Source organism: Scyliorhinus torazame, chromosome 12, assembly GCF_047496885.1.
Source record: "Scyliorhinus torazame isolate Kashiwa2021f chromosome 12, sScyTor2.1, whole genome shotgun sequence".
NCBI classification, from domain to species: Eukaryota; Metazoa; Chordata; class Chondrichthyes; order Carcharhiniformes; family Scyliorhinidae; genus Scyliorhinus; species Scyliorhinus torazame.
Window position 1 is genome coordinate 52,551,406 of NC_092718.1, and position 18,510 is coordinate 52,569,915.

Genomic DNA, 18,510 nt, shown 5'->3' on the forward strand with positions numbered 1-18,510 from the left:
AAGAGTTCTGTCATGGCAAAACTGCATCTTAACTCCATCTACCTGCCTTGATTCTGTAATCCTTAATACCCTCACAAAAAAACTATCAATTTCCGTTTTGACATTTTCAACTAACATAGTCTCAACAACTATTTGTGGGAAGTGTTCTACATTTCCATTCTCTTTTGTGTGAAGAGGAGCTTCCTGTCCTCTACAGCCGAACTCAAATTTGATGGTTATGCCCCTTGTTCTGAGTTCTTCCCCTAGAAGTAGTTATCATTGATATAGATGGCGAAAATTTGAAGTCCCAGTACTTAGCAGTACTTACTTTTCTTAGCAAGTTTCAGATGACCTGCTTTCACTACGGTTTGATGGTTCAAATGCTGATAAGTCAAATATGTGATCTGAAAGCTGTGCCCGAGATGCTCGGAGGTTGGTGCAGTCTCTCCGCTGCCATAACTTCACCTTTGCGTGTTCCCAAAGTCTCTCCATGTGTTTGCTGTCTTCCTGTATGACCCTGATCCATTTAGGTCAGTCACAGCACAGGGACTCCAGCATAGTTGCTTAATCTTTTCAGAAATGCTTTAAGGACATCTCTACAGCATTTCCATTGTTCTCCTGGGAGTTTCCTTTCACCATCAAGTTCCAAGTATTGCAGTTGCTTCACGAGTCTAGTGTCAGGTATATGAACGACACCTTCTGCCCAACAGAGCTGGATTTGAGTGATTAGTGCTTTGATGCTGGGCATATCGGCTTGGGAGAGGTCACTGCTGTTGGAACAATTTGAAGGATCCTGCGAATGCACAGCTGGAACTTCTCCAATGCTTTGAGGTATCTGCCCTAAGTTGTCCTCCAAAACAAATAGGAGTGTGGAGATCATTGTTGTCCAGAAAACCATGACCTGAAGGTCAGGTTTGAGATTCTGGTTCTCAAATACACTTTTCCTCAGGCTCCCAAGATGTGGCAAATGGTCTACATTTTCAAAACTCTTGCTGTTGATCTCAATTGACAGGGGGAGGTGTGCTCTGTGGGAGCTGGTTGAAAGAGGACCTTATCTTTCCAGGTGTTTAGTGAAAGGTCGGTTTTCTCATATGTTTCAGAGAAGGAGTTGACAATGACCTGGAGCTCAGTTTCTGGATGAACACATACACACAAGCTTCGCCTGCATGCAATTAATCGTATAAAAATATAGATAGAGATAGTGAAAAACTGAAACCTTGTTACAGATCCCTGTGGGACACAAGTTGCATCCTTACAGTTGTACATGCTGTCTTCTAACCAATTTCTTATCCATGTCAATAAGTTATTGCCAACTCATGCGGTCTCATTGTGTGTGGAACTTTATCGTATGTCAGGATGTCCAAAGGTAGCGCTCATGGTTATTGTCCATAGCAAAAACAGTTTTTCACGCAGGATTCATCCAATATGACAGAGATAATCGTAGATTTTTCATTTTTGTCACTATAGGGCAGTTCCTCACTTTTTAAATAATATATTCAAAGTCCATATTTAATTCAGCAAGCTGACCAATAGGAATGGGTTGGTTACAAATAATTTACTTTTACACGATAATTTCTTTTTCACAACCAGAAATATGAATACACATTCCTTTTGTGCTCTGTATTCCAGATAAAAAGGAAGAACAGGCACCATATTCCCACACCTCAAAATGTGCCTGCTGCTGCCTGATAGCAGCAAGAGTGGACACATGTGACATTGCTTTGAGAAAAATTGCTAACTTATGAGAAACATTGAGGGAACACAATGGGGTTCACCGCTCACAGGTGAGTATGGGAATCAAACCTCCCATCATCGACAGACAAAAATGGCAGTTTGCCTCTCCCTACTCACTTAGTTGTAATTTTGTTGCCCTCACCACTTCATTTGCAATGAACTTCCAATCTCGTTTTCAACTGACCCACCTCTTTCCACCACCTATCTAATTTCTGATTAACGGGCTAACCACATCTGCAATGATTGGGAGTCCGTCATGCTGTAAAAAAAAGGTCAGAGGCTGGGAATTCTGTAGCGAGTAACTCACATCCTGACTCCCCAAAGCTGTCAACCAGCTGCAAGGCACAAGTCAGGAGTGTATTGGAATACTCTCTACTTGGCTAGATGAATGCAGCTCCAACAACACTCAAGAAGCTCAACACCATCCAGAAGAAAGCAGCCCGCTTGGTTGGCACCGCATCCACACCTCCATCGCCACTCCCTCTTACAATGCACAGTGGTTGCAATGTGTGGAATTAAGAGCATTGCAGAAATTCACGAAGGCTCCTTCACTAGTACCTTCCAAACCGTGACCTCTCCCACCTAAAGAGAAGAACAAGGGCAGTAGACAAATGGGATCACGACCACCTGCACGTCTACATACCATCCGAACCTGGAACTGCACTGACTTTCCTTCACTGTAGCTGGGTCAAAATCAATAGCACTGTGGGCATACCGACATCACATAGATTAAGCAGTTCAACAAGGTAGTTCGCCACCATCTTCTCAAGGGAATTAGGGATGGGCAATAAATTTGGCCTTGTTAGCAACATCCCATGAATGAATAAGACCTCTGCAGAAATTTTTTGGCAAAGTTATTTTCTCGGTAACTAAATTCCCAAAACAACATCATCAGCTGTACGAATCTCATCTGCCACGGTAATTCAGGTAGATGTTAAAAATCCGATGAAACCGTTCTGAAAGATTTATGCAGTGTCCCAACCAACCTTTCTCCCTCAACCAACATCACCAAAAACAAATTAACTAAACACTCAGCTTACATTTGTGGAATTTTGCTGCTATGTATTGTAAGTAATTAATTCCATGGTGAAGTGCTTTGGTGTCATCCGAGTTATGACAGCCAGCTTCTCTCTATTCATTGTAATACTGTTGATAGTATGTATTACATTATCCTGCAATTAAATTTGTTCATTTTTACTGTTAACTAATTTATCAAAATCAGCAGACTTAAATTTGAGGACAAATCAAAGGAAACACTCAAGGACGTACTTACCCCCTGATTTCCCTGGAAGCAGATTACCGGTTGATTTGGTATAGAAGCCTAGGGGAAAAAATAAATTTTAGTTTTAGAGGAAGGCAAGGTGTCTGGACAGAACAAATGCATATTTAAGCTTGCACACATTAATTTATCAAATACATCTAAAGTTTTTATTTGATCAAATTCATAACACCTAGGAAAACTCATTTTTGTTAGGCATGTCAAAACCTGTGAGCAGGCATCTACATTCTGATACAAAGACCATTGAAAAATCATTGTTTTTGATCACTTTATAGAAATAGGAAAGACACAAAAACCATCCTACTCACCGCATCCATTTCCCCCTTGAACCCATTTCTACACTGCACTTCAATAGCCTCCTTAGCAATTAGATCTACAGTCCTACTCACCTTTGGTTAAAAAAGTTCCATAAGATAATCCTTCACATTCTACGTTTTTAACTTGTGTATTTGGGCCCTTAACTATGGCCCTTTATAATGCCAAAAACTAACCAAGTCACCTTGAAGTCCCCAGTTTTCATCCCCAGCAAAAACTAAAATTTCCTCACAATCCCTTTCTCTGGACCAACACAGTACATGTTTTAAGATTGCTAATATTAGAAAAATGATAATAATCCATTTCTACAGCTGAGCACTAACATTAATCAAGAAGGTTACAAACATATTCATGGAAAGTAGCTTTCATACCACAAAGTCCTGATATTCCTTAGAATCTCCAATGCACCAGTGTACAACATTTAGATCCTGGTTTGGCATTAACTGTAGTTAAATCATTGACATAATACCACAGCTAAATTATTGGTTTGATTTAGTGCAGTTGCACTGGTAGCATGGATATTCGTTTTTAGTATTTTCTATAAACGCAACATCAAATTTTTTTTTAAATGGCAATATAGCATGTGTATTGTTAGTAAACAAGTGGAGTTGGAACTATTAATGAACAATTACTGTAATTTCCAAATTAGTTTAATAGTTTTGACATGAGCCTCCAATTTTTCTGTGCATTTCTGAAAGGCTATTAAAATTTGCGACTTTGTTTATTATTTCACATTAAAAATTAAGGGTAAACAACTGTTTTCCACGTATTCCCTTATCACAACAAGATGGGTTGGACCTTAGCAAAGTTCCATTCCACACCCACTGCACCACATAACGTAACACCTAAATCATCAGAACCAGTCCATGGTTCAAGACAAAAAGACAGACTTGCATTTATATAGCACTTTTCAGACCACAGGGTGTCTCAAAGTCATTTAAGTATTTTTTCTTAAAAGTGTACTCTCTGTTCTAATGTAGGAAACGGAGCTAAACAGCAATGTGATAATGACCAGATCATTTGTTTTTAAATTTCGATTGAGAGAAACTTTTGGCCAAGAAACTGAGGAGAACTGCCCTGCTCTTCTTTGAAATAACCTCATTAGATCTTTTACATCCACCCTAGGAGGCAAATGGAGCACTTGTTTAATGTCTCATCCAAAACAAAGGCACCTCCTACAGTGTAGCACTGCCTCAGTGCTGCACTGTAGAGTAAACACTCAAGTGTTGGGAGTGGGACTTGGAACTCAGAATCTTGAGACTTAGAGGTGAGAGTGCTACCGACAGAGCCACAAATGTGAGTTACAGATGGCTAAACAAATTGCATGCATTAGAAAGACAATTCCAGTCTACTGTACATGGGATAAAAAAAGACTCAATTAGAACCCATTTGTGAAATTCAATATTTATCACCCAATGTTTTGGACTGCTACAATAAGGAGAGGGTTCCTTGGGAAAGTCAGCTTTTTACTTCATGATTACCTTAAATGATGTGAATGGCCAAGACATGAATATTGTTCAGAGGATGTCCTCTTCTTCAGAGAGATGGGTTTCATTTTAACAATTCATCAACAAGACAACATACCATCACACCACACTAAGCCTTAGATTCCATAGAATCCCTCCAGTGCAGAAGGAGACCATTCAGCCAATTGAGTCTGTACCAACCCTCTGAAAGAGCATCCCGCTAGGTCCACTCCCCTGCCCTAGTCCAGTCCATTTGCTTATTTTCGATTGAAGGAGTGGGAATGATGGAACATGGTGCCATTTCTGGTCCATGTTTTCTGTAGTTGCATGCAATAAAACAAACTGGACATTGTTTTGATGAAGATACACCTGCCTGTTCTGGTCATTTAAGACAACATTAAAACCTGTCATGATTATCCATGAAGGACAGAGAGTCTTGGCCAACATTCTTCCCGCAACAAACAGTAAAAAAGAATTAACCAGTCATTCATCCCTTGCCAATTTGCCACAAATGGATGCTGCAAATTCTCATGTCACAATCACTACACTTCAAAACAATTGCTTATTTGTATGAAACGTTTGGGATGTTTTGACGGGATTAGCATTATTAGATACTCATCTAAATTCCTCTCTTTACATTCAGAAAATATAATGATTTGTTCAACAAACAGTATGCGTTTCTTCAACAAAGACATACTGTTTCTCACATGGCCTGGTGCAATTAAATTAATACGTCAAAGCATTGATTGTTCAAAAATTCAGAAAAAGGTTTTCTGGATTTTTTTCCCCCTAAAAATAAGCATGGTTAATTTTAGTGTCTATTCTTCTAAATTCAAAGTCAAGACTATAATTAAAGTCAAGACAAATAAATCAAGGTGCTTAGCTGCAAAATATGAACCTGGGAGAGCAGATTAAAATTTGTGAATTAAACAATGGAAATTTTTCTCGGCCATGTACAAATATTTGCCCACTGGACAGACTAAAAATACAGGTGAACTGTCCTACAGGAACGCATGGAGCGACAATCCAGAGACTAACAAAAACAATTAGGGTATGAATTTTCAGCATATTCTGCAAATGTAGTTTATGATTTTAATGTTATTCAGTGTTAATAGCTTCAAACTGATAAAGATATTACCTACAGGTTAAAACAAAAATACCTTGTACTGCGACAAACTCACAAGAACAAACTGGCAGCCAAAGAGTCAACAGATGTTCCAATCTCACGTACTGAAGCTGCAGATGTCAGTTTACAAACCAAATATTTCGATTATTCCAATGTTAAATCCTTCATGTTCTCTCTCTCACGTATATATATACACACACACACACACACACAATTACGTCAATCTCTTGTCCAAAGCAATGCGTGATTCCAGGGATCTCAAAATGTTTAAACTAACCTGATTCTTTCTGTTTGATACTTACATTCAATTGGAGATTGACTCTTAAATGTCCTCTGTAATGGCCCATCAAGCTACTCAATTCAAGTGCAATTAACGATGGGCAACAAATGTTGGCACAGCCAGCGATGCCCATATCCCATGAATGAATTATAAAAAACTTGTGAGTAAACATTCAACAGATCTTTCAGGAATCTCCATACAATACAGCAAACAACTGCATTTATGAGTAAACATCAACATAATGTACCAATGTTCGAACAGTTCCGAGCCCAGAGGTCAAACATACATATGCTAGCCATGGAAAGTTCTGAAAATATATATCAAACAGCCATGTTGGTCAAGCAAGCAACTGCGAATATCAGTGGAAATCCTCATAAAGAGCTAAGAGGTAATTGGTCCATCGAATATAATACTGAATTGCAAAACTGGAGAAGTTACCGCTTATGCAGCAGTAGTTGAAATTTACTCACATATACAGAAGGAAAAATAAAAACTAGGTTTTTTGGACTTCCTACAGTTATAAACTCAAGGTGGTGTCTCACTACATTCTTCTCAAGAGTAATTCGGGACAGGAAATGATAAATGCTGGTCTTGCCAGTGATGCTGTCACTCGTTGAAAGAATAAAAATAGAAAGCTAAAAGTATGTACATGTTTCGATGTTTAGGGTGAGCACGGGATAGAACCTGGGTGTGAAGTCTCCTGCAGTCAAATAGTTTGTTTATTGAGTTTGCAAATAAATAAGCTGGACAATTATAAACGCAGAACAATTCTTCTCAGGTGGCAGCAATATCGTAAAATTATTTTTTATAATGAGAGACTACAGTGTTGGACACAGTTCCAAATGTGTAACTAAAATGAACAATAATTACAAAGACAACCTCTGACTTGAAGCGTTTCTGTTGAGTTTAGGCGCTGTCATCAGACAACCGAATGAAAAAAATTGATTTGAGTGCATTCCAACCCAGGGAAAATCTGAAAACAATTCAAGGGATATTACCTGCAACTGTTCTTATATTAATTAGGACCATAAATGGAAGTTATCATAGAATATCATAGAATTTACAGTGCTGAAGGAGGCCATTCGGCCCATCAAGTCTGCACCGGCTCTTGGAAAGAGCACCCTACCCAAGGTCAACACCTCCACCCTATCCCCATAACCCAGTAACGCCACCCAACACTAAGGGCAATTTTGGACACATACGGCAATTTATCATGGCCAATCCACCTAACCTGCACATCTTTGGATAATTCGTTCGGAGTGTTTTTTTTATTGTATTATTTCTGTCATTTTGAAAGTTTAATCCACAAGAGAGAAAATCCCCAGACATTTAGTTCAAAATAAGCCAACAGGGAAACTGATAATTGGGTGGGAAAGGAAGAAACATTCCAGAATGTCAACCGAGCAGAAATGGAGAATCAACGTCACACTTACATGGTCAGGTTCAATTCAAATTGGTTGAATCCAACAGTCTGTCTATGCTGAAGACTGTCACACCTCAATTTATAGCAGTAAGACTGACACGGTAGCAGCATGGTAGCATTGTGGATAGCACAATTGCTTCACAGCTCCAGGGTCCCAGGTTCGATTCCGGCTTGGGTCACTGTCTGTGCGGAGTCTGCACATCCTTCCCGTGTGTGCGTGGGTTTCCTCCGGGTGCTCCGGTTTCCTCCCACAGTCCAAAGATGCGCAGGTTAGGTGGATTGGCCATGATAAATTGCCCTTAGTGTCCAAAATTGACCTTAGTGTTGGGTGGGGTTACTGGGTTATGGGGATAGGGTGGAGGTGTTGACCTTGGGTAGGGTGCTCTTTCCAAGAGCCGGTGCAGACTCGATGGGCCAAATGGCCTCCTTCTGCACTGTAAATTCTATGATAATTCACTGTGCAGGTGTGTTATCATCATACATGATGCAAAACTATCACATTGTAAATCCTAGTTATTTGAAAATGTGCAGGAGACCAAGGACGTTACAGTCAGGCAATTCTAATTCACAGAAGCTGTGTTTATGCAAGCACCAAACAGTAGTATGGACATTTTTTAGCAACATAGTTTTGTATTGCCAATAGAAAACAAAATCAGCACCCACTCACTGTAATGTAAATCATAAGGAGCAACTAGGAAATGTATGGCAGCATTTTTTTAAATATTTTTTTGGCACACCACTTTGCCTTCTTTTTCTCTGAATTTTCTAACCTGCTCTCAATGCCTTGAAATAGTTGTTTATGGGTGCCAGGTAATTTACCCAATGGCCATGTCCCATGTTAGAACCGTGGTTGAAATTAACAGCAGGCCCCCACCAATGCAGGTAGATCAGCAGTTTGGGCTGAGGGGGGGTGGTTATTGTTCACCCCAATACTATTCTCACCGTATATCCACACATGTGCATTTCCATCACAGGTGGGTGAAGTACTATAAGCAGCTGGAGCCTTGCTGATTTCTCCCTCCCTAATGCAGGAATCTTGCAACCAATTACACTTTCACTGTCCATCCTACCTCCCTGGCTGAGATGCACTAAATCACTGTGTTGTGCGTTTGAAACCTTTCTGGGTTGGTAAGCCTTAACCAGCTGAATCATAGGGATAGCTCTATTCGGTACAGTCTGAAATTTGAACAGATTGCCAGCAGGCGAGGGATAAGGAAAAGCATCTGCTTGACAAGGAATTAACTGTGGAAACAGCACGACCAAGGAAGTTTCAACAAACCAATTGCAACTGAGGCAAATAATAGAAAACAATCTCAGCTGCAAACTGACAACAAAAAATTGCCATTTCACCATGTGGCACTTATTGTTGCTGGAACACAACAATTTGGATGAAAAGTTTGAAACACCTTGCTCAAAATTTTCATAGCTGTACACAATTAAAACATAGAAATAATAAATAGTAACATTAGATTTTTTAATAAATTAAAATTCAGCAACAATTAAAACATTTTAGATATAATCTGATCTGCACAGCTACATTATTCAATTATTTTTGAACATCGTTCCCTTAACTTGAAAAAAGCACACTGGAAATTGTAGTGTATGTGTTGCAAATGTGTTGCAAGTCGATTGAAATTACAATTACCAAGATTGTTTGCAGACACTAACACATCTCTTTACAGTTTCTGACAGACTCCTGCTGCGCATTTCCAGCATTTGTTTTTTGTCTTATGTAAGTCATAAACTACAGCTTCTGCTGCACATTGTGAAAGATGTCAAGACTAAGCTTATTACATTAAACCTATTAGCTAACAGACCAGAATTTCCAAAACTTATACTCAGACAGTCTTATCAGTTACAGCCCTCCCTACAAACTTGCCAAACTTTTGAAAATTTGGAGGGTGGTCAGTTTTAAGAAAACTCAACCATCTTCAGACTTGTTTGTTATATTCTTTGGAGGAACCATAAATATTTTAAAATTACAGGAGTGTTTGAACATATATCAACAACCCTATTAACCAATTAGTATCCAGATTTTTATTGAATTCAAATTTCAACATCTGCCGTGGTGGGTCAGGGAGCATTCTGACCATGAGTGCATTTAATGAGCAGCACGGCAACAAATGAATTGACCAATTGGAGATAACCTCTGCTGGAAACTCTGGTTAAAATAGCCAATAGGAAGCAGAGCCAATTAGGAAGCCAGGGCATTTTTGGCGGTGCAAATGGGTAACCAGGATTCAACTGAATCCTGGGGAGAACCAGGACCACCACCCTGGAATGAGGGAGCACAAGCCCCTCAGCCTCTAGAATGAAGGGCACAGAATCCACTCCCATCCATCCCCCCTCCCCTGGAAGGATGAGCACTGACTTTCTAACATGCAGAAAGAGGGGCACTGACTTGCTAACTCCCAGGAGGTGACACTATCCTGCTAACCTCCAGAAGGAAAGGGGCACTGACCCGCTAACTCCCAGGAGGGGGAGGGGGGCACTTTAAAGTCACCATAGTCTGAGGGTACCGTAGGCTGCTTTCCCCTGATGAGAGAGAGCTGACAAGTGGTGATTTAACCTGAGGATTGCCACACTGCAGGCGAGAAAGTTGAGAAGGCATAGCCTTCGTGAATAACCTCTGCCAGTCCGGGAGTTGGATCCGTGCTATTGGTGTTACTCCATCACGATCTAGCCATCCAGCCAAATGAGCTAACTGATTTCCTGGAATAAATGGGCACAGATTCCCAACCGTCTGGAATGTGGGACACAGAACCCCTCCTGCAAGAATGAGATAGACAGAGTACCCCCCCCCCTCCCCCACCCAAAAGGATCAAATACTAACCATCCGCTCGAAAGGAGGGAGTCAAATTTCACCCCAATCCCAGAGTGACTGACAACCCCTATCCGCAGCAGGACAGATCCTTCCACCACTAACCTCCCCCCCCCCGCCAGACTCTCTCCAACCCCGGTGGGACAGACACGCTCCCCCAGGAGACAGACTGTTCCACCACTCCCGAGGGACAGACTCTCCCCCCAACACCCCCCCCCCCTAGGGGGAGGTGAATCAGATCCCCCTCCCCACCTGGGGGGGGGGGGGGTAGACAGACCTTTATACCACCCCCAGAATGACAGACTCACTCACCTTCCCTGGGGGAGGGGGGAGACACTATCCCCACAATCAGCCTCCAGGAAGAGTTTCTTTCCGGCCGAATCCTGTCAGCTTCACCGACAGGCAGAGAGGTTGAAAGGCGGACCCGCGGGAGTGAGGGGGACGGGACGGGACGGGCGGCTGCTCGGGATGACGGGGGGGGGGGGGGGGGCGGCTGCTCGGGATGACGGGGGGGGGGGGGGCGGCTGCTCGGGATGACGGGGGGGGGGGCGGCTGCTCGGGATGACGGGGGGGGGGGGCGGCTGCTCGGGATGACGGGGGGGGGCGGCTGCTCGGGATGACGGGGGGGGGGCGGCTGCTCGGGATGACGGGGGGGGGCGGCTGCTCGGGATGACGGGGGGGGGCGGCTGCTCGGGATGACGGGGGGGGGGGGCTGCTCGGGATGACGGGGGGGGGGGCTGCTCGGGATGAGGGGGGGGCTGCTCGGGATGACGGGGGGGGGCTGCTCGGGATGACGGGGGGGGGCTGCTCGTGATGACGTAGGGGGCGGCTGTTCGGGATGACGGGGGGGGGGCTGCTCGGGATGACGGGGGGGGGTGCTGCTCGGGATGACGGGGGGGGGCTGTTCGGGATGACGGGGGGGGCTGCTCGGGATGACGGGGGGGGGCTGCTCGGGATGACGGGGGGGGGGCTGTTCGGGATGACGTGGGGGGCTGTTCGGGATGACGTGGGGGGCTGTTCGGGATGACGTGGGGGGGTTGTTCGGGATGGGGAGGGGGGGCTGTTCGAGATGGGGGGGGCTGTTCGGGATGGGGAGGGGGGGGCTGTTCGGGATGGGGAGGGGGGGGCTGTTCGGGATGGGGAGGGGGGGCTGTTCGGGATGGGGAGGGGGGGGCTGTTCGGGATGGGGAGGGGGGGGCTGTTCGGGATGGGGAGGGGGGGGCTGTTCGGGATGGGGGGGGCTGTTCGGGATGGGGAGTGGGGGGCTGTTCGGGATGGGGGGGGCTGTTCGGGATGGGGGGGGCTGTTCGGGATGGGGAGGGGGGGGGCTGTTCGGGATGGGGAGGGGGGGGCTGTTCGGGATGGGGAGGGGGGCGACTGTTCGGGATGGGGGGGGGGCGACTGTTCGGGATGGGGAGGGGAGCGACTGTTCGGGATGGGGGCGACTGTTCGGGATGGGGAGGGGAGGCGACTGTTCGGGATGGGGAGGGGGGGCGACTGTTCGGGATGAGGAGGGGGGCGACTGTTCGGGATGAGGAGGGGGGCGACTGTTCGGGATGGGGAGGGGGGGTGACTTCGGGATGGGGAGGGGGGCGACTGTTCGGGATGGGGAGGGGGGGCGACTGTTCGGGATGGGGAGGGGGGCGACTGTTCGGGATGGGGAGGGGGGGCGACTGTTCGGGATGGGGAGGGGGGCGACTGTTCGGGATGGGGAGGGGGGCGACTGTTCGGGATGGGGAGGGGGGGCGACTGTTCGGGATGGGGAGGGGGGGCGACTGTTCGGGATGGGGGCGACTGTTCGGGATGGGGAGCGACTGTTCGGGATGGGGGGACGGGGGGGGACTGTCCGGGATGGGGGGACGGGGGGGACTGTCCGGGATGGGGGGGGGGACATCGGGGATGGGGGGGGACGGGGGGGACTGTCCGGGATGGGGGGGGACGGGGGGGGGGACATCGGGGATGGGGGGGGGTCCGGGGTGGGGGACCCTCCGGGATGGGGGGGACGGGGGACGGGACTGTCCGGGATGGGGGGGGAACTGTCCGGGATGGGGGGACGGGAACTGTCCGGGACGGGGGGGACTGTCCGGGATGGGGGGGGACGGGGGGGGACTGTCCGGGATGGGGGGGGGGACCTGTCCGGGATGGGGGGGGGACCTGTCCGGGATGGGGTGGGGGACCTGTCCGGGATGGGGGGGGGGACCTGTCCGGGATGGGGGGGGGGACCTGTCCGGGATGGGGGGGGGGACCTGTCCGGGATGGGGGTGGGGGCTGTCCGGGATGGGGGAAACGGGGGGGACTGTCTGGGATTGGGGGGGGGGGGACTGTCCGGGATGGGGGGGGGGGGACTGTCCGGGATGGGGCGACGGGGGGGGACTGCCCGGGATGGGGCGACGGGGGGGGACTGCCCGGGATGGGGCGACGGGGGGGGGACTGTCCGGACGGGGGGGACTGTCCGGGATGGGGCGACGGGGGGGACTGTCCGGGATGGGGGGACGGGGGGGGGGGACTGTCCGGGATGGGGGGACGGGGGGGGGAACTGTCCGGGATGGGGGGACGGGGGGGGGGACTGTCCGGGATGGGGGGACGGGGGGGGGAACTGTCCGGGATGGGGGGACGGGGGGGGGGACTGTCCGGGATGGGGGGACGGGGGGGGGGGACTGTCCGGGATGGGGGGGAAGGGGGGACTGTCCGGGATGAGGGGGACTGTCCGGGATGGGGGGACGGGGGGGGGGACTGTCCGGGATGGGGAGACGGGGGGGGGGGACTGTCCGGGATGGGGGTGGACTGTCCGGGATGGGGGGGACTGTCCGGGATGGGGGGAAGGGGGGGACTGTCCGGGATGGGGGGGAAGGGGGGGACTGTCCGGGATGGAGGGACTGTCCGGGATGGGGGGAAGGGGGGGACTGTCCGGGATGGGGGGGAAGGGGGGGGGGACTGTCCGGGATGGAGGGACTGTCCGGGATGGGGGGAAGGGGGGGGACTGTCCGGGATGGGGGGGGTGACTGTCCGGGATTGGGGGGGGTGGGGTGACTGTCCGGGATTGGGGGGGGGGACTGTCCGGGATGGGGGGAAGGGGGGGGGGGTGACTGTCCGGGATTGGGGGGGGGGGAGACTGTCCGGGATTGGGGGGGGGGACTGTCCGGGATGGGGGGAAGGGGGGGGGGTGACTGTCCGGGATTGGGGAGGGGGGTGACTGTCCGGGATTGGGGGGGGGGGTGACTGTCCGGGATTGGGGGGGGGGGTGACTGTCCGGGATTGGTGGGGGGGTGACTGTCCGGGATTGGGGGGGGGGTGACTGTCCGGGATTGGGGGGGGGGGGGGGGGTGACTGTCCGGGATTGGGGTGGGGGGGTGACTCTCCGAATCCCCGCTCCCTCTCCCAGAGCCGCCAGCCCCGAACTGCGGCGCTCAGCAACAGGTCCCCCCCCCCCACCCCCCCAAAGCTCCTGACATAAAGTTCACTCACCGCCAGCCGCCGGTAAGCCTCCAGTGCCCGCAGCGCCGTGTCCGTCAGTTTGACATGGAAAAGCGAGAGTCGCGCTCCCGAGTTCAGCTTCTCACAGGAGAGACCGAAGCGCCGCTCCTCAGACAGAGCCGCCGCCATCTTCACTGAGAGCAACGGCCAGGCTGAGGGGGAGGGAGCGCGAGAGAGAGGCAGGCTCACTGGATCGCTCAGCACACCTCCCGCTCACTGGATCGCTCAGCACACCTCCCGCTCACTGGATCGCTCAGTACACCTCCCGCTCACTGGATCGCTCAGCACACCTCCCGCTCACTGGATCGCTCAGCACACCTCCCGCTCACTGGATCGCTCAGCACACCTCCCGCTCACTGGATCGCTCAGCACACCTCCCGCTCACTGGATCGCTCAGCACACCTCCCGCTCACTGGATCGCTCAGCACACCTCCCGCTCACTGGATCGCTCAGCACACCTCCCTCTCACTGGATCGCTCAGCACACCTCCCGCTCACTGGATCGCTCAGCACACCTCCCGCTCACTGGATCGCTCAGCACACCTCCCGCTCACTGGATCGCTCAGCACACCTCCCGCTCACTGGATCGCTCAGCACACCTCCCGCTCACTGGATCGCTCAGCACACCTCCCGCTCACTGGATCGCTCAGCACACCTCCCGCTCACTGGATCGCTCAGCACACCTCCCTCTCACTGGATCGCTCAGCACACCTCCCGCTCACTGGATCGCTCAGCACACCTCCCGCTCACTGGATCGCTCAGCACACCTCCCGCTCACTGGATCACTCAGCACACCTCCCGCTCACTGGATCGCTCAGCACACCTCCCGCTCACTGGATCGCTCAGCACACCTCCCGCTCACTGGATCACTCAGCACACCTCCCGCTCACTGGATCACTCAGCACACCTCCCGCTCACTGGATCACTCAGCACACCTCCCGCGCTCACTGGATCGCTCAGCACACCTCCCGCTCACTGGATCGCTCAGCACACCTCCCGCTCACTCGATCGCTCAGCACACCTCCCGCTCACTGGATCGCTCAGCACACCTCCCGCTCACTGGATCGCTCAGTACACCTCCCGCTCACTGGATCGCTCAGCACACCTCCCGCTCACTGGATCGCTCAGCACACCTCCCGCTCACTGGATCGCTCAGCACACCTCCCGCTCACTGGATCACTCAGCACACCTCCCGCGCTCACTGGATCGCTCAGCACACCTCCCGCTCACTGGATCGCTCAGCACACCTCCCGCGCTCACTGGATCACTCAGCACACCTCCCGCACTCACTGGATCACTCAGCACACCTTCCGCGCTCACTGGATCACTCAGCACACATTCCGCGCTCACTGGATCACTCAACACACCTGCCGCGCTAATTAGATCACTCAACACATCTCCCGCACCCACTGGATCACTCAGCACACATTCTGCGCTCACTGGATCACCGAGCACACATCCCGTGCTCCCTGGATCACCGAGTACACCTCCAGTGCTCACTGGATCACTGAGTATACTCACTGGAACAACTGACCACTGAGCGCACCTCTTGCACTCTCTGGAACACACTTCCCACGCTCACCGGATCACCATGCACACCTTCCACACTGGCTGGATAACTGAGCACACCTCCCACACTCACTGGATCACTCAGCACACCTCCCGCATTTGCTGGATCACCGAGCACACTCACTGGATCACCTCCCACACTCACTGGATCACTGAGCACCCCTCACACCGCCACTGGACCACTCAGCACACCTTCCATACTCACTGGATCACTGAGCACCCCTCACACCGCCACTGGACCACTCAGCACACCTTCCATACTCACTGAATCACTGATCATACCTCCTAAGCTAACTGAATTACTTATCACACCTCCCAAACTCACAGGATCGCTGCCTCACCAGACTCTGAGCACGCCTCCCACACTCAATGGGTCACTGTGGACACCTTCCACACTCACTGGATCGCTGAGCACACCTCACTCACTTAAGATTATCATAGAATTTACAGTACAGAAGGAGGCCATTCGGCCCATCGAGTCTGCACCGGCTCTAGGATGGAGGTGTTGACCTTGGGTGGGGTGCTCTTTCCAAGAGCCGGTGCAGACTTGATGGGCCAAATGGCCTCCTTCTGCACTGTAAATTCTGTAACATAACCAGCTTATCTACCTGTCCTGTTGCCTTCAGGGACCGATGGACATGCACCCTAAGGTCCCTCTGGTCCCCTGTACTTCCGAGCATCCTACTGTTCATTGTATTCTCTTGCTTTGTTACTCCTCCCAAAATGCATCACCTCACACTTTTCAGAATTAAATTTCATTCGCCATCATTCTGCCCATCTGACCAGGCCGTCTATATCGCCCTGTAATGCAAGGCTTTCCGCCCCGCTATTTACACACCACCAATTTTTGTGTCATCTGTGAACTTACCTATCATACCACCCAGATTCCTGCCTAGATCATTCATGCACACTATAAACAGCAAGGGACGTAGTACCGATCCCTGTGGACACAGGCTTCCAGTCCCAAAAACAACCTTCGACCAACACCCTCTGCCTCCTGCCACTAAGCCAGTTTTGGATTCAATTTGCCAAATTGCCCTGGATCCCATGGGTTCTTATGTTTTTGATCAGTCTCTGATGCGGGACTTTGTCAAAAGCCTTACTGAAGTCCATGTAGACTTCATCAACTGCACTGCACTCATCCACAAACCTAGTCACCTCCTCAAAAAAGTCAATCAAATTTGTTAGACATGTTCTACCCTTGACAAACCCATGCTGGGTATCCAATATTAATCCTTGCCTCTCCAAATGGAGATTAATTCTATTTCTCAGAATTTGTTCCCATAGTTTCCCTACAATGGAAATGTTCTACCCTTGACAAACCCATGCTGGGTATCCAATATTAATCCTTGCCTCTCCAAATGGAGATTAATTCTATTCCTCAGAATTTGTTCCCATAGTTTCCCTACAATGGAAATTGGACTCACTGGCCTGCAATTACCTGGTTTATCCCTACTTCTCTTCTACAATAATGGCTCTACAATAAACCTTAGCTGACTTCCAGTCCTCTGGCACCTCACCTGTGACCAGAGAAAATTTGTAAATTAATGTCAGAGCCTCCTCTCTTGCCTCACACAGCAACCTAAGATACATCTCATCTGGGCCTTGGAATGTATCCACTTTTATGCTTGCAAAGACCACTAACAGCTCCTACCTCTCAATGCTAATCTTTTCAAATGTGTCACAGTCCATCTCCTTGCTTTCTGTACCTACATCATCCTTCTCCATAATGAGCACAGGTGCAAAATACTAATTTAATACCTTACCCACATCTTTCGGCTCCACACACAGGTTGCCACTCTGGTCTCTAATAGGCCCTACTCTTTCCCTGGTTGCACTCTTGCACTTAAGAAACTTATAAAACACCTTGGGATTTTCTTTTATTTTATTGTAGTGTTTTCTCATGTCCCTTTTTGCTCTCCTGATTTATTTTTTTAAGTAACCCCCCTGAATTTTTCATACTCCTCTAAGGCATCCATTGTTTACAGCCTTCTGCATCTGCCATAAACCTCCCTTTTTTCCTGATCCAATGCTGTATATCCCTTGACATCCAAAGTTCTCTGGACCTTTTGGTCCTGCTCTTTACATTTACAGGAACATGTTGGTCCTGTACTCCCTCTATTTCCTTTTTGAATGACTCCCACTGTTTCGATGTGGATTTTCTTACAAGTACCTGCTCCCAGTTCACTTTGGCCAGATCCTGTCTTATCCTATTAAAACTGGCCTTCCCCCAATTCAGAACCTTGATTTCCGGTCTATCTTGGTCCTTTTCCATAATTATTTTAAATCTTACTGAGCTATGGTCACTATCAAAGAAATGCTCCCCCGTGTCCCTAAAATTAGGTCATGGACCGTCCCCTCTCTTGTAGGACTTTCTACGTGCTGCTCAAAATGTTCTCCTGGATGCACTTTAAGAATTACACCCCTCTAAGCCTTTCGCACTCTGACTATCCCAATTTATATTGGGGAAATTGAAATCACCTATTATTATTACCCTATTGTTTTTACACTTCTCTGAGATTTGCCTAACATATCTGCCTTTCTATCTCTCGCTGACTCTTTGGGGGCCTACAGTACACTCCCAGCAATGTGATTGACCCTTTTTATTTTTAAGTTCCACCCATCTGGCCTCAATTAAGGAGTCAGCTAAGATATCATCCCTCTTCACTGCAGTAATTTATCAATATTGCAACACCACCTCCTCTTTTACACCCACCCCCTCGCCTGAAGATTCTATACCCATGAATATTGAGGTGCCATTCCTGCCCCTCCCTCAACCATGTCTCTGTGATAGCAATAATATCATACTCCCATGCGTTAATCAACACCCTCAGTTCATTGGCCTTACCCATAGAATTCCTTGCATTTAAATAAATTTGAACTAGCCTTTCTGTAGTCCCTTGTGCCTTAACAATGTCTATCTTTGCTCTGCCTTCCAGACTGACTTTGTTTTTCTTCTGTATTTCGCTGTACCTCCACACTATGACCCCCCTCCCCCCCTTCCCTGCCAAATTAGTTTAACCCCAACCCCCAATAGCACCAGCA

At 49.0% G+C, this 18,510-nt stretch overlaps 1 protein-coding gene across 2 annotated transcripts in view; it reads right to left on the reverse strand.

Moving 5' to 3' along the window:
* The window catches only part of LOC140386399 (RNA polymerase II elongation factor ELL), a 173,162-nt gene extending 159,098 nt beyond the window's left edge, over nt 1–14,064 (reverse strand). For both annotated transcript variants that reach the window (XM_072468700.1, XM_072468699.1), the window contains exons 1-2: nt 13,889–14,064; nt 2,987–3,034 (exon numbers count right to left, since the gene is read on the reverse strand). In XM_072468700.1, coding sequence (XP_072324801.1) covers nt 2,987–3,034; nt 13,889–14,026 — 186 coding nt within the window. In that variant the 5' untranslated portion in view covers nt 14,027–14,064. The remainder of the gene's footprint in view (nt 1–2,986; nt 3,035–13,888) is intronic.
* Between the last annotated feature and the right edge of the window lie 4,446 nt (nt 14,065–18,510).